At 33.5% G+C, this 26,254-nt stretch overlaps 3 protein-coding genes across 7 annotated transcripts in view; 2 read left to right on the top strand and 1 right to left on the bottom strand.

Annotated features, from left to right (window-relative positions):
* The window catches only part of LOC115236729 (pre-piRNA 3'-exonuclease trimmer-like), a 135,218-nt gene extending 130,713 nt beyond the window's left edge, over window positions 1-4,505 (bottom strand). The window contains exons 1-2 of the mRNA XM_029809368.1: window positions 4,070-4,505; window positions 3,700-3,746 (exon numbers count right to left, since the gene is read on the bottom strand). The gene's annotated coding sequence lies outside the window, so the exon portion shown is untranslated. The remainder of the gene's footprint in view (window positions 1-3,699; window positions 3,747-4,069) is intronic.
* LOC115236730 (leucine-rich repeats and immunoglobulin-like domains protein 2) overlaps window positions 1-26,158 on the top strand; it is a 99,946-nt gene extending 73,788 nt beyond the window's left edge. For 3 of the 5 annotated variants that reach the window (XM_029809373.1, XM_029809375.1, XM_029809372.1), the window contains 7 exons: window positions 19,961-20,569; window positions 21,988-22,210; window positions 22,437-22,576; window positions 22,874-23,026; window positions 24,431-24,611; window positions 24,791-24,930; window positions 25,192-26,158. In XM_029809373.1, the coding sequence (XP_029665233.1) occupies window positions 20,209-20,569; window positions 21,988-22,210; window positions 22,437-22,576; window positions 22,874-23,026; window positions 24,431-24,611; window positions 24,791-24,930; window positions 25,192-25,457 (1,464 nt within the window). In that variant the 5' untranslated portion in view covers window positions 19,961-20,208 and the 3' untranslated portion in view covers window positions 25,458-26,158. Of the gene's footprint in view, window positions 1-17,611; window positions 18,553-19,960; window positions 20,570-21,987; window positions 22,211-22,436; window positions 22,577-22,873; window positions 23,027-24,430; window positions 24,612-24,790; window positions 24,931-25,191 lie in introns of those variants that run through there. The other 2 variants (XM_029809371.1, XM_029809374.1) reach the window with 2 other exon arrangements.
* LOC115236797 (slit homolog 1 protein-like) overlaps window positions 25,912-26,254 on the top strand; it is a 4,480-nt gene continuing 4,137 nt past the window's right edge. The window contains exon 1 of the mRNA XM_029809487.1: window positions 25,912-26,002. Within this exon, the coding sequence (XP_029665347.1) occupies window positions 25,912-26,002 (91 nt within the window). The remainder of the gene's footprint in view (window positions 26,003-26,254) is intronic.

The raw sequence follows: 26,254 nt of genomic DNA, 5'->3' as shown, positions 1-26,254 counted from the left end.
TATATATATATATATATATGAACGATGAGAAATTCTTATTCAGAACATTGGCTATAAATTATATATTTATTATTTTCATTATTTTCTGCCAACAAGAACTGTATATTTCTCATCGACTATTTTTACGTAAAAAAATATGCAGCACACGTCCTACAGACTTCTTTAAATTATATATGAACGATGAGAAATTCTTATTCAGAACATTGGCTATAAATTATATATTTTCGATATACATTATTTTCTGCCAACAAGAACTGTATATTTCTCATCGACTATTTTTACGTAAAAAAATATGCAGCACACGTCCTACAGAATGGCAAGCCTTCTTTAAATTCGTGTTACGTTTTAGTGGGTACTATTTATTTTCCGGGCCGTTAGTTTACTGTTTGTTTTCTCTTCAATTACATTATTTTTACTTTTTTCGAACGATTGGTCAACTGCCGAGAACTGTATCGATTTTGACGATTCAATTATCGAGTCTGCATTATCCATGCACACAAAACAGTTTTAATTGTTAAAAAATTGCACATCATATGTATATATAAATTTTCATAATATTTTAACATTAAAATTTCTTCATCTAGCATCATGAATATCATCCAGAAATTTGTATTGGCATTGTTTTTACCTCGGAAACATGAGTAAAGAGAGAGTAGTAGGTATCATAAAATATTTTTGAATTCTGGAGCTAAAAGCACCTCTTATTGCGAGGGTATCTTCGTAAAAGTGATAGCGAGTAGGAAGAAATATGTAGGGTTTAACGACATGATACATGGCGGAAAGTGTCTGGAGGGATAGAACTATAATAATACGTAGACGGAAAAGAGGAACATTAAAACAGCAACAAGATATAATGCGCACCATCAGCGATATAAAACGTACAAAGCAATTTCAATTCCGGCACGTCACATAATAATGTAAACGTAAACGTGACTTAAATATCATTTTCCGAGAAGAGTGCAACCGATATAATAAATTAATATAATCGCATATCGATATTAAACGGATTAATACGTTTATGACGTTATACGTTGACAGAATATTTTGCATTATTTTATACACGTTTATTCACAATCCCTCTTCTGAACTCTATCTTTGCATATTCTGATAAGCAGATAATTAAATAATCTTATTATAAGATTTATTTTAATGATATGTTTCTCTCTCCCTCTTTCAATACTTCAGCTATATACATTGTAAATATAAATATTTTTAACAATTTAAAATTGCCTCTGATTTAATTTAAAAAGTTTGAAGTCATTTCTCTCCTTGTAATTTCTGTAATTATGTATACATATATATTTTCCTATCTTTTTCGACAAACTTTATAGTTTATATAAGATTTTATTAACATAAAGAGATAAATTAAATCATCCGTGTCGAATTTAATTATATGTATAGAATATATAATTATCGCGCCATGCACAGGTTATGGAAAGAAAAAAATATAGAAATTATAAAATTATATTAAAAATGTCATATTAAAACTTTACTCATTGTCAATCACATATTTATTCTACGAAAAAGAATTTATTTTGACACATTGTTTTCTTATACCGATTATGCTTTTTTAGAATTATGTATACTTTCAAATATGTCGGAAAAATATTTTGAAATAGCATCTGTGCTTATTTTTATATGGATTACTTTTCACGAAGAGCGGAACTTTTTCTCGAGATTCTACAGAAAATCATCGCGCAAAACGTATACCAAAACGTGCAATTTTTCGAAAATTTCTGGGAAAATATCCGGTACATTTTATTACGACGGTGCTCGCGATTTCGATGAGATCGTAAACATTTACTATATCACAGGCGAACGAGGTTAAGTCTGATAACGATATTTCACGAAGCTCGATGCACGTATGCGATGCATCTCCGCCAAGATGAGATTATTTCAACCGCGAAATCCATCCTTGGCTCTGATAACACTGACTTGATCGCAATTGAACCGAGTAATTTACAATCGTGACTGTTAATATAAGGTTGTTTTATACTTTTTATATTTATATAGAGAGAAAGAGAGAAAGAGAGAGAGAGAGAGAGAGAGAAAGAGAGTATATTTCTGTTTAAAAAAAAAAGATATATAACTAATTAAACAATTTTTACAAATTTTTTAAATATAAATTTTTCAGATACAAATTTTAAAATATTAATTTTTGTAATTCCTGATATCACAAGTATCCAGACAGATAAGCCAAATTAAAATAAAAATACGAGTATAAAATACGAATATATCCACTTGTTAAAATATGATTGTCTATATACTTTTCTTAATAGGATATGTGCGGCATTTTTTTAACTCAAAAAGTACATGCTCTTTCATTCCATATGGAACAAGATTAGAGGAAGATTAAAGTGCACTTTCTCGACAAAAAGTTACGTTCCCGTTATTTCGCTTAATAGCATTGATCTTAATAGCACATGCCTTTTCATTTCGTATTCAGATAGAGTTGAGAATAATTTAAGCTACAATTTCGAGCAAAAAATTAATTTAGCGTCACAAATGCTAAATTATATGTATAATTTATATTAATTAAATATTATTATAGATGTTAGATGGTTATAGCAAAAACACACAATGCCGTATTAAAAAATAATTATTACAGAACTTTAGCAGCAACAAAATTTTGAAAATTATTTTTATATAGGAATAATCGACACTGCGTTTTCAAAATTATAGTTAAAGAAGAATTACAATTATTTGTACAAGTGAATTTTTAATTTTTTTTTTTTTTTTCATTTAAAAAGAAAATGCAAAAGTTATAATGTTTATGAATTGTCTACATACGGAAGCGCAGACTGTAAATATTACATTCAGATATAATAAGAGAGAATAATTAAATTGTCATTATTCATTTCTGTTTGTTCAATTCTGTGCAACTATCATACAAACAATGTATTACATTTTAATAAGTGCAATTATTTTAATTTTATCGTAATTAAACAAATAATTGCAACTCTAATCCAATAATATTACTATTCATTTATTTATTTCCCCAACAAGTTTTTGCTAAGTAATGTATATAGATAGTTTCCATGAAAATCTGGTTCGCTTGTTGCTGTTTATTTCTTTGCTTTTGCCTCGTGGCTCATCGAGACTAATTACTCGCGTTACATCTTGATGTTTCTTCCGTACAGCTGAAGTACATCGCGTGATACAGGCGCAAGCAACGACTCGAAATTCTCAAGCGAATCAAATAGACCGCGAATTCAATTCGGGCATGGCTAATTAAGCACGAGAAATCCTTGGTTTAAAGTTTACGAAGCTGTTTCATTTTTCCAATTTATATCTCGCGAATATAGTAAACCGGAAGATACGGAAATGTGCGTGATTAATTTATCAGCACAATTTTAATATATTCAACAAAAAAAAAGGCTCGTGTTTTCCTATCGATTAATGTCGACTATAACGATTAGAATAGCAAACACTGTTTCTATATATATTTTCTCTTCGATACTAAAATAAAAAAACAATACTACAGTTTTCTAAAGAAAAATTAAATATATTCAAAATTATATTCTTTTTTTTTTATCGTCTTAAGCTAATTCTAATTAATAAAAGAATCCCTCCAGAGAATCAAATGTCAAGTACAAAAAGTATTTAAATTCTTATATATAGTAGATAGAAGTTTTAAAAAATTAAGACAATACTTATATGTATTTGGCGTTTTGATGAAAACAAAAATTTTTGACTCACCGATCGATGCGCAGCAGCGGAGTTGATTACGTAGACGCTACGTTGATCTGTAACATATAAACATAAAATCTAAGTTATAGTTAAATAATTAATATTTCAAAAAATTATTATTGTACGTATCAAATTTTATATTTGCCATTTTTTAATATAAACGTATTGTTTATTAAATGAATTAATTATATAATTTTTAAAGAGCAAATTTTTTATTTTTATTTTTAGGTACAAGCTTTTATAAGATATCGTATATATAAAAAAGACTTTTATATCTAATTCTTGTTTAAGTTATCCAATTAAATAAATCAAATAAATGCGAATAGACGGGCGTGTATGATTAATAAAGAATAATATACAAATAATATAAATTACTCACCCTAAGGTTGCTCCGCTGTTGCCTAATGCCTCCTAGACTTCCTCTTCCTTCTCTCATGTTCAGGGTTCGTCTGGCACTCGTTTATTTACAAAAATATGGTCAATGACAATCGCGCGCAAATCGTCCATGGCACGCTAAAAACGGACGTGCGACACTTTACACGACACTCCCAAATTAATTAAGAAAAAACAAACTTCCGCAGTATAATAAGAACAGATGCACGATACTTTACACGGCACTCCCGAAATTTAAACTAATTATAATGTGACGCAGTATTTCTTTTCGGAAAATTAGATACTCGAGTTATTTGTTGCGATTTTTTGCAACTTAATAACGGGCCTTATAAGCCTTAAAAATCGCGTTTGGGTATTTGGCTTCCCCTTCAGGATAAACCCTCCAGGTACTAAGCCCTTCCACCAACGTCAAGGTATACCCAATGGAAGGGTTTCGTAAGCGAAAAAAAATGTTTCAAAAAACGAATATCGGACACTAATTTTCTCTCTTCGCCGCTACAAAAATACTGTTTTAACTGTAAAATAAATTATAGATTAGATATATTATGAAATGATGTAATACAAATGTCAAATATTTTATTCAAAACGCATCATAAATTAATTATTAATAAACGGTCGATACATATGTGATGACTCTCCATTATTTAGATTTCTCGATCCATTTTAAACGTAATGTAAAATATATTCAAGTACTACATTGCAAAAAAAAAGTTTTACGAGAGGACTAGATGGAATCACTATCAAAGGTAAGAAGATAGAAGAACTTGATAACATATAATATATGTTGCTTAACATACAAACGTTGACAGAATAATGATAATCTTTTCGTTTCTCTGTGTGTCAATCCTAGTCTTTTCCCCTTTTTTCGATGCTTTTTATTGTAGATATACCCCACTACGTTACACTGAAATAACTCAAGGATGTAAACAAGACGCGCGTCGCTATTTCTTTCTATATGTGTATATATAAAATAAACGGTTTGAATATTTTTTTGTGCAATCCCAACACTCACGCCTTTCTGAAATTCATATAACATTACATGCCGCAAATGCACCTTTTCGTTCTCCATTTTTAATGATTTCTCTTATGCACCAATGGACTTATCTGAACAATGTCTGACGCTAAATTGACATAAGACAATGTCATCTATAGCAACAAAGCAACAATTATCACACGAAAACAATAGAACTCCGCCATGCAGTAACTTAATGCCATCTATGAAAATCGGGCACGAACTTATGCAATCATCCAATAATTCCCATTTTCTATCGTTTTGATTTTTACTTCAAATGAATAAATTACACAAAATATTTGTTTCCATAAATAACTACTTTGATGCGTTTATAAATTATTCATAGAATAATTAATCGTATAAACTGATAATCGCGTTTCAAGGACCGATACGCGGAGCGAGTCGAGCCATTACCTGCCGGCTCGAACATCGTCGTGCGAATGACGTGAACTACAAGACGCGTACGTAGTATAAACAAAGGCCAAGGCCAAGGCCGCATTCCAATTGGTTTGTTGTCATCGCGAAACATTACTTTATGCCAAATATTTGACGCTTTATAAATTATCATTTTAAACCAAATATTCTCTATCCTTCATATCTCTGATTGATTATAAACGGATCGGCTTTCCGCTATCTGAATTATTCAATCCGATGATTTGCGCGTATCATTCTACATTCTATATATCGATTGTTTTACATTGCTGAAATTATTTAATACGGATTCATTTACTCTGCTCTCTCAATCCGGAAATGATAATAATAACAAATTATATGGCGATAAAAATTCAGAACATGGTGCGAGATATATATATTTAAATCAACAATAAAATCAAATATTATCACAGAAATAATTGCCGCGCGTAAATATCACGAGACAATAAATCAAAATTTCTATTTCTTTATCACTTTAATTCCTACTTCAAATAGATAAGTCACGTGATACATCTACTTTGAATAAATAGCCATCTGGACCTGATATGTTTACGAATCGTTAATAGTGAGAATTAAGTAATCGCGCAAGCTTGATAATAACTAAAATATGTATACATATATATTGTGCGTTCGTAAGAAATAACCGCGTTTTCCCTTACTTGTCGCAATCGCGTTTCGAAGGATAATAACACAATGACACACGGAATGGCTCGCGTTACTAATTGCCGGCTTAAGTCTCTCACCGCACATGCGACATTTTTATAAAAATTTATTAAATATTATTTCTTTATCTCAAAATATCAAATTGTTTAGTATTTATATACAATAACTAATAATAAATAATCAACTCGAAAATAATTTATATAAAAAATCTTCTGCTCCAAGATGAAATATTTATGAATTAATTTTGTCATTTTACTTGGCTTTAAGTGAAATAAAGTTAAATTACCGATAAATACAAATAGATAGCCTAAGAAAAATTTAAATTAAAATTTAAATTAAAATAAAACTGACATGTTATAAAATAGATACAACTAATAATTATTAATAATAATATTTTAATATAGAAATTTTAAAAACGTGATATAAACGTTCTTGCTCCGATCTTCATCGTCCATAAGCCATAAATATTAATATTATTATTATTATTATCACAATATTATATTGAAGTTAATACTATACTGTTATGCGTTATTAACCATGCATTTATAATATAATATTTAAATGCAAACAATCATATATTATAATTCAAATAATATAATATTAAAATGATATCATATCAAATGATATCAAATTTTTTAATATTAATTTGCCTTTTTTCTAATTTATTTTTATTGATATTATAATCGTAATGATGAAATTTTTTAGCATTTCCAATATCTCCAAAGTATTGATTATATACAATATCAGTTTAGCACAAGCTTCCTCGATTGCAACACACTGTAAAGAGAGTTTCGACTATCCTATATTCTTAGAGAGTCGTTAATACGACGGCGACGGTACAACCTGTTTCAAAGCGTATAATTGACCAATTTAGGGATATGGGTCGACCTCCTTACGGAGACGGCACTCTCTCGACGCGCTCTTCCTTGGAATATTAGCCAGGACGTGATCGTGATTATACAATACTCTCCGATCACGTTATACTCGGTGGCTGAGGTCTTTGCAGGACAGCCGGAACCCACCTCGCCTCTCGACCCGCGCGCGCTGTGGCCGATCAATATTACGTATACGTTGAGGGAGACCAAGCAAAATGTCGAGCAACCAACAGGTGAAGTAACATCGCGGCAACAGACTGTAGGTACGAGGCCAAGGGGGAGAATATAAAATTACCTTCCCCGTGGATAGAGGGTCGGCAGTCGATCTCAGTTCCTCACGGATGGATCACTTAATGCGCGAACCACCTTGGGCTTTCTCATGGCCTCGACGCTTTTTCCATCTCCTTCTCTCTATCAATCTCTCTTTCTTTCTCCCCGTTCCTCTATTTCTCATTCTAGCTCTACTTCCGGAACTGCCGCGTGCCGACATAAGATAGAACCTTAAATAAACGTTCTAATTTCATCGCGATTTCGTTAATCGATAAATTTCCGTGATAAAGATTCGCCTATTGATTATGCAGTCTAATGAATGGACCGATAACGCGCGGTAATCGGATTTTACAGCTCGTTATATCTGTCGAACGAATAAAATTCTTTTGTCAATAGAACGAGAAGCCTGATTCCATGCAATAAGTCTTATGTACTGCATTATTTAAAGTAATCATATACTGCATTATTTAAAGTTTGCTCCACTATATTTATAATTATTTTTTATATATACTGTTATGCGTTATTAACCATGCATTTATAATATAATATTTAAATGCAAACAATCATATATTATAATTCAAATAATATAATATTAAAATGATATCATATCAAATGATATCAAATTTTTTAATATTAATTTGCCTTTTTTCTAATTTATTTTTATTGATATTATAATCGTAATGATGAAATTTTTTAGCATTTCCAATATCTCCAAAGTATTGATTATATACAATATCAGTTTAGCACAAGCTTCCTCGATTGCAACACACTGTAAAGAGAGTTTCGACTATCCTATATTCTTAGAGAGTCGTTAATACGACGGCGACGGTACAACCTGTTTCAAAGCGTATAATTGACCAATTTAGGGATATGGGTCGACCTCCTTACGGAGACGGCACTCTCTCGACGCGCTCTTCCTTGGAATATTAGCCAGGACGTGATCGTGATTATACAATACTCTCCGATCACGTTATACTCGGTGGCTGAGGTCTTTGCAGGACAGCCGGAACCCACCTCGCCTCTCGACCCGCGCGCGCTGTGGCCGATCAATATTACGTATACGTTGAGGGAGACCAAGCAAAATGTCGAGCAACCAACAGGTGAAGTAACATCGCGGCAACAGACTGTAGGTACGAGGCCAAGGGGGAGAATATAAAATTACCTTCCCCATGGATAGAGGGTCGGCAGTCGATCTCAGTTCCTCACGGATGGATCACTTAATGCGCGAACCACCTTGGGCTTTCTCATGGCCTCGACGCTTTTTCCATCTCCTTCTCTCTATCAATCTCTCTTTCTTTCTCCCCGTTCCTCTATTTCTCATTCTAGCTCTACTTCCGGAACTGCCGCGTGCCGACATAAGATAGAACCTTAAATAAACGTTCTAATTTCATCGCGATTTCGTTAATCGATAAATTTCCGTGATAAAGATTCGCCTATTGATTATGCAGTCTAATGAATGGACCGATAACGCGCGGTAATCGGATTTTACAGCTCGTTATATCTGTCGAACGAATAAAATTCTTTTGTCAATAGAACGAGAAGCCTGATTCCATGCAATAAGTCTTATGTACTGCATTATTTAAAGTAATCATATACTGCATTATTTAAAGTTTGCTCCACTATATTTATAATTATTTTTTATAAAATAATAGTATATATGATATTAAAATATCCCATCTAATCTTCTGTTTCCTTCCGGTAATTATTTTCATACAGATTTCGTAATAATATTTATTATTAAAGTTTTCTATTATGAACATTTCTTTTTTTTTTCCTAATAAAGTATAACTAATTAATTTCTCATTTATCTATATATCAACTTTAATTTCAATATATTTAAAAATAGTAAGTATATTGTCGTATAATGTAGATGTTTTTATGTTCTTAAATTATTTAGCGAAAATTAACATGTATATGAATATTTTGGCGAAAATCATCTTCAATTATTTTGTATTTTAATTCTATGTGTTATATAAAATACAGTTTTCTCAAATCAATCATTTGATATACAAATCAGTCATTTGATATACACGTCAGTCATTTGATATATACATTTGATGTAACGATATATTGCACAATTAATTGAATAAACAGGTATCGCCAAACTCTGTTCATCGACCTCTCACTTAAAAAATACAAATCTTATTAAATGCGTCATCTTTTTCATTATTATGTAATAACTACATCTAAAAATTGAGCTCATAATTATTGATATTAACCGAGGCGTATCCCCATGATGGACGTGCTATTGTACCGTTTATTAATACGCGCGACAGGACAATGGCGTGGCATCCGAGCCAGGCATTTAATTAGGAGTACGCTGTTGGATGCACGCATGGTTCATTAGGTCACTGAGTCATTATACCGACGCTAACGAATGCCATATTCTGCAGCCGGAACCGAATTTGACGTCACAACGCGTCCTTATTCAACCCACTCGTTCGTTACGATACGTATGTATCCGGAAAATATGCAAACTCCCTATGCAGCGTGTTGTCGTCGTCGTCGTTGTTGTTGCGCTGCGAGTCGCATTTGCATACGCATTTCGCGAACGACTTGTTCGCGAAAGTCTACGACGATCCACGCGGGAAACATTTTCCGTAGGAAACGAACGAGCGACCCGAAACGGACATTCAACTCAGCGAAACAACCTGATTACTTATATATACAGATTTACGTATCATATGTATTTCTACTCTGTTAAACTAAATTAGTGAAAATGTCACTGATTAAAGCAGTAACATTTTATTTTACCGAAATTATCATGTATTCACATCAGTAATCATGTATTCACATTATTTTTTCACTGATTTTTAATGAAAACACTCACATTTCGCTTCATTTTATGTTTTATTATGGCAGTAATATTTTATTGAAAAATCAATCACTACTACTCATTTTTCTCAGTGAAATTTCATACACTACATTGTTTGCTATACTAACTAAAACCACTGTTTATCAATAGTGAGACTGATTAATTCCATTTAAGAGAATAATAATTCGATATTTTTATGATTCAAGTAAGACTGGTAACCGCCTATGACATTGTTTTCGTAATAAAGTGCAAATACCGCGTATAATGGTAATATCGCTGCAATTGTGTACATCTGATAATGTTATTTTCATGCGTTGATGATTTAATGTCTATTCATTCGCGGTGAAAGATTAAAGCACAACACCGGAGATTCATTAAAGACTGGGTTTGACACTATCTCGCGTAAGTTATATTACATACGTGTTGTCTCTATTCGTACATAAAATCTCGGTTCTTGTTGTTTAACAACTGTCCTGTAATTACCAACATATTTGATAGAGAATAAAATTACACACATAGCATGTTTTCAAAAGTTACAGTATTTTGTGCAAATTCTTTTTGACAGTCCACCGACTGTGGCACAAAACAAAATACAAGTAAAATGACACGTCGGTGAAACAACCAACAGGAAATACACATTTCATAGGGTGGTGATAATTGGAAAGCGGCGATAGGTTTGCCCATTAATTTTGCTCTGTCTGGAAAGTTGAGAACCAGTGATTAATCGGGAACGTACCATACACGAGAACGTGACATGCATAATGAATGCTGTACAAAATATTATCTTTTCAATATAAAGATTGTTACTATATATGCATAAATATCAAATGCTAAGAAAATTATCTATGCGTGAAAAAACTATAAGTATAGAATTTTTAGAAAGAAATTGAAATAATTAAATATTTAAATTTAAAAATCATAAAATATAAAAGCTAAAAAAGATTAAAGGCAATATTGATATAAATAATAATGAAAAAAAGGCATTTATGTATAATAATTGAAAAATATATAATTAAAATTTTTAGAGATTAGAAACATCTACTTAGAAGCTACAACATAGAATAATTCAATAATTTTAAAATGGGAAAGATAACTATAATATTTGTATAATGTGAAGAAATTGGGTATAGAAATATAGAAATATAAAATAGATAACTCTATCTGTTTTGAATGAAAATGCATATTGCACGAGATGATATATCCACAATAATTTCGCGCAGACGACAAATTGGGCATTCAGAAAAATTGCTGAGTCGTAGAAGAGTTTGCACGATTGAGAAACGAAACGAATAGGGAATTTCGCGATCTGTCCTCTTTCTTCCCTTTCGTTAGTATCTGAATACGAAATCCTCTTACGAACGCGACGACGTCTCGACTAATGGTACGCCATTAGTTGAAACTGGAAGCACTTCATTATGCCAGATCTGTTTTCCACAAATGTCAAGGCGTCAGACGGAAAACAATCTGACGAACGTACAGCGTGTCGGTCTATCTTAGACTTATCTAACTATTATAGCGCCAAAGAAAGAAAGGAAAAAACCCTCCTTCTTCCCGAAAGAACCGGGGACGATTTGTCGAAATTTCGCATCACGCTTTCTTCTTTTCTGTCTTAGACACTCATTTGTCAAGTTGTTGACAGAACGTCGCGATGTATTCTTATGTTAAAATGTACGGCATTATATACCGTCAGGATATATCAAATGTTTTCGTGATATTACGAGTCACAATTCTATGTCAAAGAGAGATTATTCTTATTCCAATATTAGAGTGATGATAAAGTATAAAAACATTTTCTGATAAAGTATAAAAATATTTTCTCCCAAAAGTTTTGTAATTAATTTATTATATTACTTTTTTCTCTCTCTGTATATATTATATATACATTGTGTGTTTTATCAAAGACTAATTAAAAACAAAAAAATAATACGTAGGAAAATATTATGATTTCAAAAACATTATAAGTCAATTAGTTTTTATTATAGTGTCTAATCTCCTTAATCTCTTTCTCTTTTTATTAAAAGAGAATTTTTATTAAACTTTGTATTAAAAGTTTTATTAAATTTTTTGGATTGAAGAAAACGTGATACAAATAAGTTTACAAATAAGCCTATAAGTTTTCTGCCTGTGTTGTATTCGAAGCGAAATATTTGCTTAGGCTTTGTTACATCTCGTTATACTATCGCGGGATTAAAAGGTAAAAATATACTATACACAGTCTTCTGCCGGATTAAAAAATGGATCATGAATTCGACGAGCGTTGCTGAGAATTCAGCCTTGCATGGCACATTCGGATGCCGCGATGCACGATGCGAAAAGCGCATCCGGCATCCGCATCTCTCGCATCTCGCGGTAGATGCGCGTCAACGGCACTCGACTCTGCGAGAACATCCGATTCTCCGGTAGTGAGTAACGTTGCAGATTATAGTACAATAATCATAAAATGTATGCTTCTGTGAATCCGCGTTACTTCCGCCTCTGTTTATTAACCTAATTTCGAGCGATAGCGGCGTGGAAAATACCAGTCGGATATCAATGGTTCAATCTCTCATCGTGTATGTTCTCAAGCATCGGTTTCGCCAATATTGATGAAAATGCATCCATCCCACAGTAAAAAGAGCGAGAGACAATATATGCGCCGATATTATTTCGATATGACCACGCGTACGTGTCAATATCCGTTATAATAATAATATCCATTTTTTCCAGAATCGTACGTAAAACGACGCGAGCATTTCGAATAAATTCATCTCGCATTTATTTCATAAATGCATCTCTGGTCGTTTTAATTTTGAGATACGACATCGGCTATATCATACAAATTATACACGGGATTTTATGAAAGAGTAATGAGCAAGATTAATATGGATCGTAAGTCTCAGCCGGAATGCACTCAAATTGATCTGTTCACGCGAGCATAATCTTTGCAAGCGTTAATACACAGGCGAGTTGAGTTATAATTAGAACTAGAAACAGTGAGCGCATTCGCGAAGGGAAATGCAAATAATGTATTTCCCATGTGTAAAGGGAGCTCAAGCCAATAATCTTCCACGTAATCTTCTTAGGGCACGGGCGGTTGCATTTTTGGAAAATTTCAATCCGATAACATCATGTGTGGTGCATGCGCAAAGCCAACGATTTAATGAAATATCTGCCAAGCTTGCGCTTTCCGTTGGCATTACCGGATGGATATCTTTCTGGTCGTGGCAACATCGTGCCCGAATTGTATGTTACATGAGAGAGACAACTTTTCCTCTTTCTATCTCAAAAACGCGAAGCGTTTCAATTATGAATGAAACTTGTTTGTCGTAAAAGTCGTATATAACGCGGAAGGAGGAACATCCGCGAAGCGACATACCGAAGTTTAACGATTTCCGCCGTAGGAGAAAATTCACTCCTTCGTTCTTTTCCCCCTTTCTTTCCCCCTAACGCGCAAGAAGATGGAAAAACACAGTACATCTGTCTTTTTCATTTCACGACCGAGATAACAAACTAATAAATAATTCTGGAAATAATTTCGTGAACTAAAAACATTACGAGTTAGCGGGACATTCCTTTTGCAATGCCGCGACTTAAAGTCCACGCGACATGCATAAAAGATTTATGCAAATATCCAATCAAGCCCAGATATTCCGATGTTCGGATCTCATCAAATGCAATATAGCTCTTTGAAGATGAGGTCATTTGACATTATTACTTAATCGTTATTTGACATCATTATTTGACATTATTACTTAAGTGATTAATATATGTGTGTATCACTATTTGATGACAGAATTTTAAAATAACTATTCTTTGTTAATCATTATTATTTAAAAAATATAATTGTATAATTTGTGCAATTTTTCAAGAATAGTTCAGTTTGTAAAATGCAATAATGCTACTCTGCACAACAGCATTAATTAAAAACGGATAAAAACTTTATATCATTAAAAATTTTAATGTTTTTAAAGAATAATCCTTCAATACAATATATAAACAGCAGCTGCTGTGCGCAGCATCAGTACAATTGTTTCGATAATATACTTAGCTTCCAAGTCGAATTAATACAATTCATACTTGTGGTAGAAAACGAGTGCACTCAAAACTTGACATAATTCTTGAATATTTTCCTATAATTGGTTGAACGGAAAGTTCGTTCCGTTTTTTACTAAGAGATGAAGACTTTCCGTTCAACCCAATACAATAACTTTGATCTAATTTGAAAGATAATTTAATTCTCTACAACTTTTGTTTCGGTACTTTTTGTTAAAAGACGCATACTTTCCTTGATATTTGTACAAATGTAAAAAATAACCATATAATGTTCTAAAAAAGCTAATCATAAAATATATTCCTAAAACATATGATTTTTCTCATCTTATTATTAGTATGCATCACATTATATGAGGACGAAAAAATTGAAATATCCCAAAAGTGCGATTATTCGATTTCATCAGTCGTAATGCACATTAATCGTATGAAAGATTCGCTATCAATTCTACATAGATACATATGTCGAGTCTCACTACGTGCATCGCCTAACATATGCTAATCATACATGTATGCTAATAAAGCAACGTATGCTAATAAAGTGTAATAAGCTCGTCGTATATTTAATGTCAAAGCGCGCTAAGAATTAAGGTCATATCGCGAAAATGCAATACAAATTGAATCGCTGTAATTCAGCTGGGAGCAAAGCATGTTATTTTAATTCTCGTAGGATGATAACGTCCGCGTCATGTAAATCATCGCAAAATAATATAACGAAATAGAAAACATGATCAAACTGTCAGTCATGCCATGTGATTGTGAAAACATGAATATAAATAGTTACGGCAATCGAGATGCAGAGAAATTTTATAATTGTTGAACTTATTGCAAATTGCAAAAATGCGCACTAATAATCCGCAATAATATGCGTATATATCACACATTTAATATTAAAATATATAATTATATAATTTCCTGCGAATAAAATCGTATAAACAAACTGAGAGAACATCTCGCGAGTTTATTAATAAGATAAAATAAGGTCATAAAGCGCGATTATATAATTTAATCATAATGTAGCAAAATCGTAAACATTTTTGCGTATTATAAATTAGACCATGTGTTTTATATTAATCGTGGATTAAAAGTATAAAATATACTTTTGGTGTCGCAATACCCCACATACATACACGCACATATACACATTGAAAAAATGGCGATATTTGAGATTATGATTACGCGAGCTTATATTCTTATTATATTATTCTTCTTTCAGGATGAAAATATGCGTTTTCCGACAAATTGAATTGTACGATCTTTCTGTTTTTTTTCTGCGGGACGAAAGTCAATCATGTAAGCATGACGGCATGGAAAATGAAAAAAGCATGTCTGCCACAAGCGTACTCGAACAACGTTATCGAAGTGTCGACGTCATTCAATTTAATAGAGTGCCTCTCTCTCTCTCTCCCGCTAGATTGTACAATTTATTCTACGCCAACCGTCGTACAAACAAAACGGGTCGAGCTATTGCTGAGCGAGCGAAGACGAATCGATTTGGGGGACGTCAAACGGTTAACAGAAGGGACTCTCACCTCGTCCCCTTGTTCAAATACTCGATATGCTAATTACTGTTCTCGTGCCCGCATTATCCTCGATGCTTCGCGATTTGTGCTTTGTGAAAGCGGCGCTAAAAGAGCATTACACATCAAATCCATTCTATAATTCGACGTATTTTGAAACAAATCCATAGCTCATACGTGTACGCATTTATTATTTGTTATTCAAGGATTTAAAAAAATTGCGAAACAAAAATTTATTGCTATCGTTTACCACCGCACCTTCTCCGATACTAATTTTCTCGTCACTTTTCGCTTTTATGATGCGATGTTTCGTCATATAAATTATTAGTTTCTAGATTTAATTCTCGTCTCTGGCATACCGTTAACTTTCCGTATTTTACGCTTATTGCGCTAAATAAGAACGGGATTTAAGTTACAGATATTGCGCGTTACTCTTAGAAGAAATCAGGCACGGCGGAAGCTAAAAGCTCTTAATACTTTCCCAATTGAATCTTCCTCTCTGCGAACAGAACTCACTACCGAACTCAATTAGCGGTCGAGCAATATCCTTCATCTCGGTTTTGAATTTCCTAGAAGAACGCTTTTGTAAAAGAGCTTCGGAATACGTAATAATGCATCGTTTCGTTCTTTCTCCATCTTTCGATCATAAAAGTTACCTTGATCACCCATAATTATGACATTACTCGATAGATTGATCGCTGATCGAACGGATTGTCTACAGATAGGGAATGGATTATCTTGATTAACTTGAAAGTACGCAAATTCAACAGACAAAAAGATTGATGCATCTTTATTTTATCAGCTATACATATTTTTTTATTTCATGATAGAAAAATGTAATTTAAATAAATGTAATAAATAATTAAATATATGAAAAATGTAATACACCTAATATATGTTAATATACTTAATACGCTTAATATATACTGGGAAATGCTAAAATTATGCAAACTCATTACAAATTTATAGTAATAAAAAATTGTATAGCCAGAATTTGAAATATATAAAATGATATTCATTTGATATGTATACATTTTTAGAGCCAAAACGTAGAGATGTATTCATTCTGCATATGTGACACTTGTATTAAAACTTTACATTTCCAGAGTATAAATTTATCCGACATCCATTTGTTTGGTTTCTAAAACTAATAAAAAAGCTGACATATATAAAACGTACTTGTACAAATTTTTACATATACAAACAATTCAGAGAGAGAGAGAGAGAGAGAGAGAGAACTTTACATTTTAAAATAAATAGAAACTAATTCCTATTGCTTACGTTATCCTTTTACAACTATTTATGTCGTCACAGTTACGTTCTGAAGTCATTAAAAAAATGAGTAAACGATATCATATTTCAGGTATAATCTGCAGAATGACGCCGTTGTTAAAAATAACGAAATAAAGTGTGTATATATATGCACATCATCTTTTACGTTTTAATTTTCGATATTGGTACTCTAAGAAGATTTCTGCTGGGAGTTTAAAAAAAAAAGATGTATACTTTGTACTTTGTATACTTTCTCATCAAATATCACGAGGTAAAGAGGAAAGAGCGTCAGCGAGATATTAGCGTTACGATGCGTTACGATACGTACGGAAAAGTCATCAATCAAGATTTTCGTGCTCTTTTTTCCTTTGCCATCACAAATCCTTTGCACGAAATACTCGCTTCTGTCCGCCGATCGCAATGAGCTCAACGGTGACGTAGACCGATATACTCTCGCGGTCAATCGCGATCCCATGATCCCTGTGCCGGAAGCGGCCTATTAGTCAAGCAATGATAACGTCAACGGACACGCAGGTCACCGACAACGCAGCACCGAGCTCTACGAACTGTGACGCCTTCGCGCCCCAGACCAAGAGTCCGTCTTTAGTGACAGTTTCGCTATCGACATTGTCGGTTCCGTCGCCACGGTGTCCATTATACCCTTCCAAATCCCTCGACTTCCGGGGTCACGCCGATCGCGCCTGCGTATTTTCGGCGGCGGATTAAAGGGAATCGTATCGGATATCGACGACGTCGGGTAGCGTTGTGTCGCGTCGTGTCGCGTTGACGTGTTCTCTTTCGGAAAATTAACGATCTTGATTCCGCGCTAATTAATCGCTGATATCTAATCGAGTTTGGAAATCGTGTTTGGAAGTGATACTGACGATGACATCGTGACACGCGGCCACCCAGCGCGATTTTCGCGGCGCAATTACGCCGGATAAACGCGACGCACGGATATTACTATCAAATAGAGAAGCAGTGAGTGATTACTTCGTGGATGCTGAGCGGAAGTTGAGCGACGATTTTCTCGATCGAGTTTGCGTAGATGGGTACGCGATGTGAGAGGTGTTTATCGGGAAAAATATAAATCGAGATGGGATCGTGAGCTGCGACTATAATGATGGCATATATTCGTTGCACGATATCGGGATTGCGGTTCGAAACTCGCTCATGATACCATTATCGTCGGGAAAGTGATTTCGATAGCGTCGCACGCTGCGTGCATGTGAAGTGATAAAATTGATACAGTTCTGTTTGTTTGTTTTTTTTTTGCGATGTGCCAAAACGTTCGCTTTACAGGCTGAGGAATTTCTCGCGAACAACCGCGAACTCTTCTTTGTAGCGTCGCTTGAATGTACTTGTTGCGTAACAAGAGATAAGGATGCGAGAGTGTTAAAAAAGAAAAGTCGCACATTTTTGCGATCGATTGAACTATCATATATGCAGTGACATCGAAAGCGATGCCTAGTGATGACGCGAGCACACATCATCACTTCATTTTATGTCTTCCGTTGAGTGTGTTACGAGCTAGAAGAAAATATAACATCCGCCGCATGGCTCGGTACGTGTAATACCTATGTATGTATTGTGCGTATTATATAGGGCGTTATGCATTTAGAAAAATATATAAAATAATATCATGGATGCATTTCTCGATCAATTTGAAATCAATTTTTCCTTGGTTAAACTATGACCATTGATTCTTTACAAGTTTTTAATTTTTAACGCTACATATCTTTGCAATTAGATTTATTGTTAGAATAAAATTTTTTGTCAACTTGAAAAAAAACGATTAATTACGATATAAAATTAATTCTTGGGTTAAATTCTGAATGCAGTTTTTAATTTTTAACGCTACATATCTTTGCAATTAGATTTATTGTTAGAATAAAATTTTTTGTCAACTTGAAAAAAACAATTAATTACGATATAAAATTAATTCTTGGATTAAATTCTGAATGCAAAAAAAGTTAGATTTATTGAAAGATATGATCTTCTTAACATTCAAACATTTTTGTAAAGAAACAATATGGAAGTTTGCAAAAACGCAGCAATGTAAATAAGTGCAAAAAAGTTAGATGAATGCAAAAAAGTTAGATTTATCGAAAGATATGATCTTCTTAACATTCAAACATTTTTGTAAAGAAACAATATGGAAGTTTGCAAGAACGCAGCAATGTAAATAAGTGCAAGAGTAACTTTTTAACGCGCCGAATCTTTAAAAATTTTATTACAAAAATTTCAACAGCGATGTGACATTGTATTAATAGATACGGAAATTTAATACTGTAGTTATTAATACCCACGCGTAAAAGTTTTGCGCAGCTACCGTGACCGACGATAAGTTGACCGTTATGCAAGTATACGAATATTTTCGTAATATAAATATGTAATGCAATCGGAATATTATTTGCATACATTATTGTTGTATTATCAGGCGTAAAACATGTGTTATTCTGGACTAATAATAATTCCAATAAATTTCCATTTCCTATTACTCTGTATAAACTACATAATTATTGACTCAATATTAAATCAAAGGAAACTAAACATTGTTCTATTTTAGCAATGATATCGTGCTCATGCTGATATTTTCTGCATATATTAATAAATAAATAGTTCTTAGAAAGATACTATCGTGTAAAAAAATGGTTGAAACAGGATACATTTTGTTTCATTATTTCCATAACAAGATGTTAAAATAATTATAATATAATATAATAAATAATTATAATATAAATAATAAATAAGAAATATATTATTTTGGGGATATACTACAGTTAAAAATTAAAGTCTACTCTGGTATTAAACCAGATGCTACATTTTTTCTCTCTTAGCCTTTATTAGCAGAAAGTTATTTGATAATGCACGATGTATTCACGTATTAGGGTTCTCCCTGTTCCCGATAAATTAAATTCTCCCTGTCATGTTCTTTATCCCCTTTCCATAAACGAGGGAAACTTATCGAGCTTTCGTTTGCTTGCAGACTCGGTGTACTGGTACACCGTGGCAGAGCGAACAATGGATATGATAAGAGCAGAGGCTAAGTAGCTAAGGCTGCAGGTACAGGAACGGAGAGGGCGCGAGGGGAAGATTGGAGAGAGGCGCGCGGCTGACAGAAAGCGAGAGTGAACGCGAAGGAGACAGGCACGGAGGGCAAACAGAGAGGGAAGGTCCGAGAGGATCGGCTATTGTGACAAAGTCACGGGGGAGAAGTGTGGAGTCGTACAAAAAATGAGGGAGCACGGTCTGTTGGATGTGTGGCGGCTGGTGTGGTTGCTCTGCCTCGTTTTAGCGACAGGTTTAGCGCAAGTATCGATGGTCTGTCCGACCCACAACGATATCGCGCCCTGTTACTGCAGCATGAAGAAATCCGGCCTGGACATTGTGTGCGAGATCACCGACATGCAACACATCACCAAGGCCATGACCGTGCTTAAGGGTAGGCCGAACATCGTGATATTCTACCTTAGGCTTAGGCACAACAACCTGCCGAAGTTGCAGGGATACGTGTTCCTCGGGCTCGACATACGCCACCTCACCATCCATAATAGTAGCCTCGCGGTGCTCGAGGAATCCTCCCTTAGTTCTCTCGGTAAGTGTATTAAATCAATGATATTCATTTAGCGAAGAAAACAGAAATACTGATAGGATAGAGAAATATAAGATATTGAAATCTGAGTATTTAATTCCTAAAAAAAAAAAATTTAATATATATAGAAAGCTATATAAAATTACATTTCAATGGAATAAAACATAATTTCATTATACAAAATACATTATATAAAATAAAATTTAAAATAAAATATTTTAAAATGTAATAATCATGACTAAAATTAATCGCATTTGCACTCTTATTTAATTTCCATTTTAAGATGTAATAAAATATAAAAAGTGTTCTTTATATTTATTTTTTAAAATAATTTAATAATTTATTTTATTTAGAGAAATTTATGTAAATTTTAAAAATGTAATGTGCTAATTATAACTATATGTATTATATAAATTTCTGGAATGTTTAGATTCTTACAAAATACGACGTCGAGTTTATCCCAAAACAGGATGGCAATAAGTTAAACTAGAGCTATTTGCTATTAGATAGCTATTGTCAATCATACAATAAGTATTCTCGTTATATAACTACTACGCAACAAGTTCAATTCTAAATGTTTGAGCATTTAAATTTTTAACTTAGGGAATTATTAAGCTAGTTATCACATAGTAATTTTAAAGTTTAATCGTAATTTTTTAAATAATTCAATATATTCATATACATGCGAATATTCTTTAGAATCATATTCAAAGATAATAGTGTCCATATAGTAAAAAAATAACCCCTTGATTAAACTGTATATCAACAAAATATTCGATGTCATAATTTCAAGACACGTCGCTGCCAGTACATGAAATAATGAAAAAAGCTCCGCACTACTTCATGTAGCGTAACATTTTTTTACGGCGCAGAACAGCAGCTATCCTCCGGCGTCAAAAGACTTTCATGGAAGATTTAAGATCAGTTTTTTTTTATATTAAAGCCAACATTGAGGCACTCAGACTGTCACGCGAGGCCCGCGTTAAAGTCGACTGCAAATTTAACCTGCCTTTATATCTCTTACCAAGCTCCGGAACTTAGCAAACCACCGCACCGCGCGTTTGCGGCCACGCAGATTCGGAATAAATTACTGTAAGGGACTGGAAAATACGTTCTTTTTACACCTGCCGTGTATAGTCGAGATACGCGGAGATAACCGCATCGCGTGGCCACCGCATACGGGGATCTTAATGAGAATACGGCGCGACTTCGCTCAATCGCTTTAAGACTCGCAGCGTCAAAAGTGTATAATTTCTATTATATAATATATTAAATTGATAAAATCTTTTTACGGAATGAAAAGGATATATATATCCTAAATTATATATGAGAAAGAGCTTCGAAAACAGTCAAATTACAATTTATACAAGTGACCGCAAAGGCAAACAAGAATTAACAAACAATAATTCACTTCCTTGCAGGAACGGGATTGACACAGCTGGATCTTTCCCAAAATTCGCTGAGTAGTGTCCCATCCCATGCGTTGCATGACCTTCACCATCTTCTGATTTTGAATTTGAATCGTAATAAAATCGCAGCCATTCACAACAAGGCTTTCGAAGGTCTCGATACACTTGAAATCCTAACGCTTTACGAAAACAAGATATCTAGTATCGAGCCAGATGCATTCAAAGGACTCGATAAGTAAGTGCTTCTACTTTTTATATTGCAAATTCTAAGAAAATGAAAACAGAATCAAAAAGCTCTTTCTTATTCAACTTTTACGATATAAAAAGAAAAAAGAACACTTAAAGTTATATTTGCTTAGTTAATAGCTAATAAGATAATACGAATTAAAAATAAAGGCCAATATTCCAACCTCTCTTTAATTGTAAGAAAATAAGAATGGTTTTAAATTTCGCGTTTCTAGCCGGAGACTCAAGAGGCTTAATTTAGGCGGAAACGAACTTACGAGAATCCCAACTGAATCTTTAAATTCGTTAGAATTGTTGAAGAAATTAGAACTGCAAGAAAATCGCATAACAAGCATAGAAGAAGGTGATTTCGAAGGTAAAGTGTCGATAATTTATTCTATTTTCCAAAATGTATCTTTTTTTGAAAACCCCTTACGAAACTTATTTCAAAACGTACATAATATCTTAGAAACACATTTTTACAATCAATTCAGCTTTTCTCTGATCCCTTTTTACATAACGATTTCAATTTTGATTAATCAACTTTTTCAATATATTACACACACTCGATCTATACATACAAATAAAATAATTTTAATAGATGCATATATATTACGGGTATTTCATACCATTAATGAAATGGACTCATCGATAAAACGTTTTGCCCTTTCAGGATTGAAAGCACTCGATTCATTAGGATTGGCGCACAATCACCTCCGCGAAGTCCCGGGGCGTGTATTTTCCCATTTGACACAATTAAACTCTTTGGAACTCGACGGAAATCAAATTACCCACGTGGATCCCAATGCATTCATCGGTCTAGAAGGTAACTGTAATTATAACTTAAAATAGTTATTTTATCTATTAAGAGATTTACACACGGATACAATATTTAAAATGTTTAAATTATTGTAATATTAATTGTGTTATTCTTTACAATTTTTTAATTAAATAAAACATTAAAGAATTTAATAGCTCAATATATAATAAAATATTATAAAAAATATATTATCTATTGTAAGCATATATAAAAAATATAAATGACTGACGTCACATTTTATTTATATTTATCGAATAGTTTAAATTGTATACACGACACGTCGAGATAAATCGTTTCAATACTCGATTTCAATACAGTCGCGCGATCTTATGTTTACTTTACCGTGAAATTCTCGCGGTCTTTGTAGATCACGTTCTACTTTATTTATCGTTCCGAACATCGCAACTGCTTAGCATTTAAATTTACCGCATGCCGCGACTGCTCGCCGGCGATTCCTTTTGGATGTGGATGTAAACGAGCAAACGACACTTTACAAACAACCCTTCATCTTGCTACATCCTATAAACACGAATTCGAATATCAAGATAGTATTTCGACAAAGCGATATTCCATGCCAGCGAACAGTATTGACATTTTCGACGATTTAGTCGAGCAACATATTGCTAGCTTTACGATCAATAAGACAAATGATTCAATGATGTATAAACGTTGTTATAAACAAATATAAATTTAATATTAGTTTGAATTAATGTCTTCTACATTTTGATTCGTCAAAATATATTCTATCGTTAAAAATATCGTAATTATCATCACATATTTTTATCTCTCTTAAAATCATTTTAAATAAAAGATTAAAATCATATAATAAATATATGTCATCTACATTAGAAATAGATATATGCACACATTTTGAATTATATATATATATAATCCTTTTTATCCAGTTTTTTAAATATTTCATCAGAAGGTGATAAATTTTTTGTATTTAGATTATGTATTATTTCTCGTTATGATGACGGATCCAATTAGAGCTTTCGATTAAAGTATTTGATTCATACTTGCGTAAATTTTTTTTCAATCGATTATTTATTCGCTGCTACGAGTAGCTTGATTTGTTAACTAACTACAATCCATCTAAAAAAATTCGTTAGAGCGAATAACTCTCGAAGATTATTATTGATGCTTCTCACGTAACGAAGCTATCTACTGCGATATAGATTGCTGCCACATTCGTCCTAATATACATATTTTATATTCTTGCGTGACTGTTTTAATTACATTACTCGTATCATTACACGAGAAAATCAATGAACTCTTCTTTCACAAAGAAGCTGATAAACAAGGAAGTTCAATGAAAAATTTTGGAATGATCAGTCTTATTTTCGCATCCTCAATATCAACGTTCTTTTTAACATATTCTCTCTCGTAATCTTTAATCTTTCGTTCCAGAAAATTTACAATATTTACGATTGGGAGATAATAATTTACATTCGGTACCGAGTGACGCTCTACGACGTTTGCATCGCTTACGCCACCTTGATTTACGGGCAAATAACATCACTGCACTTCCGGAGGACGCTTTCACGGGCTATGGAGATTCCATCACTTTCCTTAATCTGCAGAAAAATATGTAATTTTCTTTTCTTCCATATACTGAGGATTTAGGTCATATTTAAATCAATTGATTATGCATTAGAAATTCATTTCTTATACTTCGATATGATAATCCATAATTTATTAGCATGAATATACTGAGAAGTTTTCTCTAGTGTATACTTAGCATTCTGCATCATTACACTATCTTTTCAGGATTAAAACACTTCCGCCTCTGGTATTCGAGAACCTTAATTCGCTGGAAACATTGAATTTGCAAAACAACAAGCTCTTACATATCTCAGAAGAAGTCACAGAAAGCATCGTTGACACTCTACGCCATATCGATATAACAGGTAACGTATAATATCTCTTTTATTGTCAAGTAAACAGTACGAGTTTTATGTGAGATAGTGTAAAAAAATAATCAATGAAAATAAAATAATATATATTTTATGTATATATAATCGCGGTCATCTAACTTCTTTGAAAATTGTAATCTTAGCGAGATTGCATCTTATCAAATTTATCAGATCGCATTTCGAGCATTAAAAATTTCATTTCGCGCAACTTTACTCATTTTTGTTTCCTTTCCTTTCCATTTCTCGTCCATGCAGATAATCCTCTGACTTGCGACTGCGACCTACGATGGTATTCCATATGGCTCGCAAATCTGCGCGACAAGGACGACGAGATGATGTCAAAGAAGCGAACAATCTGCACGATGCCCACGGAACATAGCGAGTACTCCGTGCAGAATATTCCGCTCGAGAGGATGGGTTGCGTAGGCAAGAATGCCGGTAAATACTCGTCGTCGGCCACCGGATGTAAAATCGTGGACGCGACGATATTGTTGTTCGTTCTCATTGTCGTTCTGGTATAAGTCCGGCGAGAGTGCGCTACTTCGCGATTGCAATACCATCGACTTTTCGTTTCGACGCCGACGAGACGGGATTAACGATTACGTTTAGCATTAACGTTTGCATTAAGCGTCGCTATGATCGCGAATCATGATGAGTTTTTGGTTTCGTTATTCAAGTTCTACAAAGATGAGAGAGAGAGAGATAGAGAGAGAGTTTTCATAACGAGAGACTTTCCTCGCTTATTTCCCTTCTTTCCTTTTCGAGGTAATCGTGACGCGATAGCGGAGACGTGTCACGATTCCGCGATGAATATTTTTGTCGATGTAGAGCCAGCCTTTTGCAGAGAAACTGAAGTGAAACTTTATCATTACACGCGCAATAATTTAAAATACTCATAGTGAGATGTGGCCTGTCATAAAAATGACGTAAGCGAGCTTCGACACGAAAAGTTGACGCATCATCACGATCGACAGAATGGTAGGAGATTTTAATCGTAGTCGGATAAACCAGTTGACGAAGAAAGCTTCGAGAATCCAATACGCGAACGAATTATTACTACGGCTCGGTGTGACGGGAATGATTGATTCCTTCGAAAAACCCTTTTTTTATTTCCCACGAGGGGCACACGAAGACAGACATCCGTCTCGTGTACGGAATGATATATTGGGCGTATATATAAATATATATAGCAAATCGCGCGTTTTGCTTTTTTTTTTTTTTTCAGTATAGCAGACACGCGTCCATGCAACCGCAATCGTGTATGGACATTCATATAACGTGTTTTAATTGCGACAATCGACTGCGCTTGAGAACTGAG

This window comes from Formica exsecta, unplaced genomic scaffold (assembly GCF_003651465.1).
Source record: "Formica exsecta isolate Colony F162 unplaced genomic scaffold, ASM365146v1 scaffold26, whole genome shotgun sequence".
In the NCBI taxonomy this organism is placed as follows: Eukaryota; Metazoa; Arthropoda; class Insecta; order Hymenoptera; family Formicidae; genus Formica; species Formica exsecta.
This window is presented reverse-complemented; position numbering and strand designations above follow the sequence as displayed.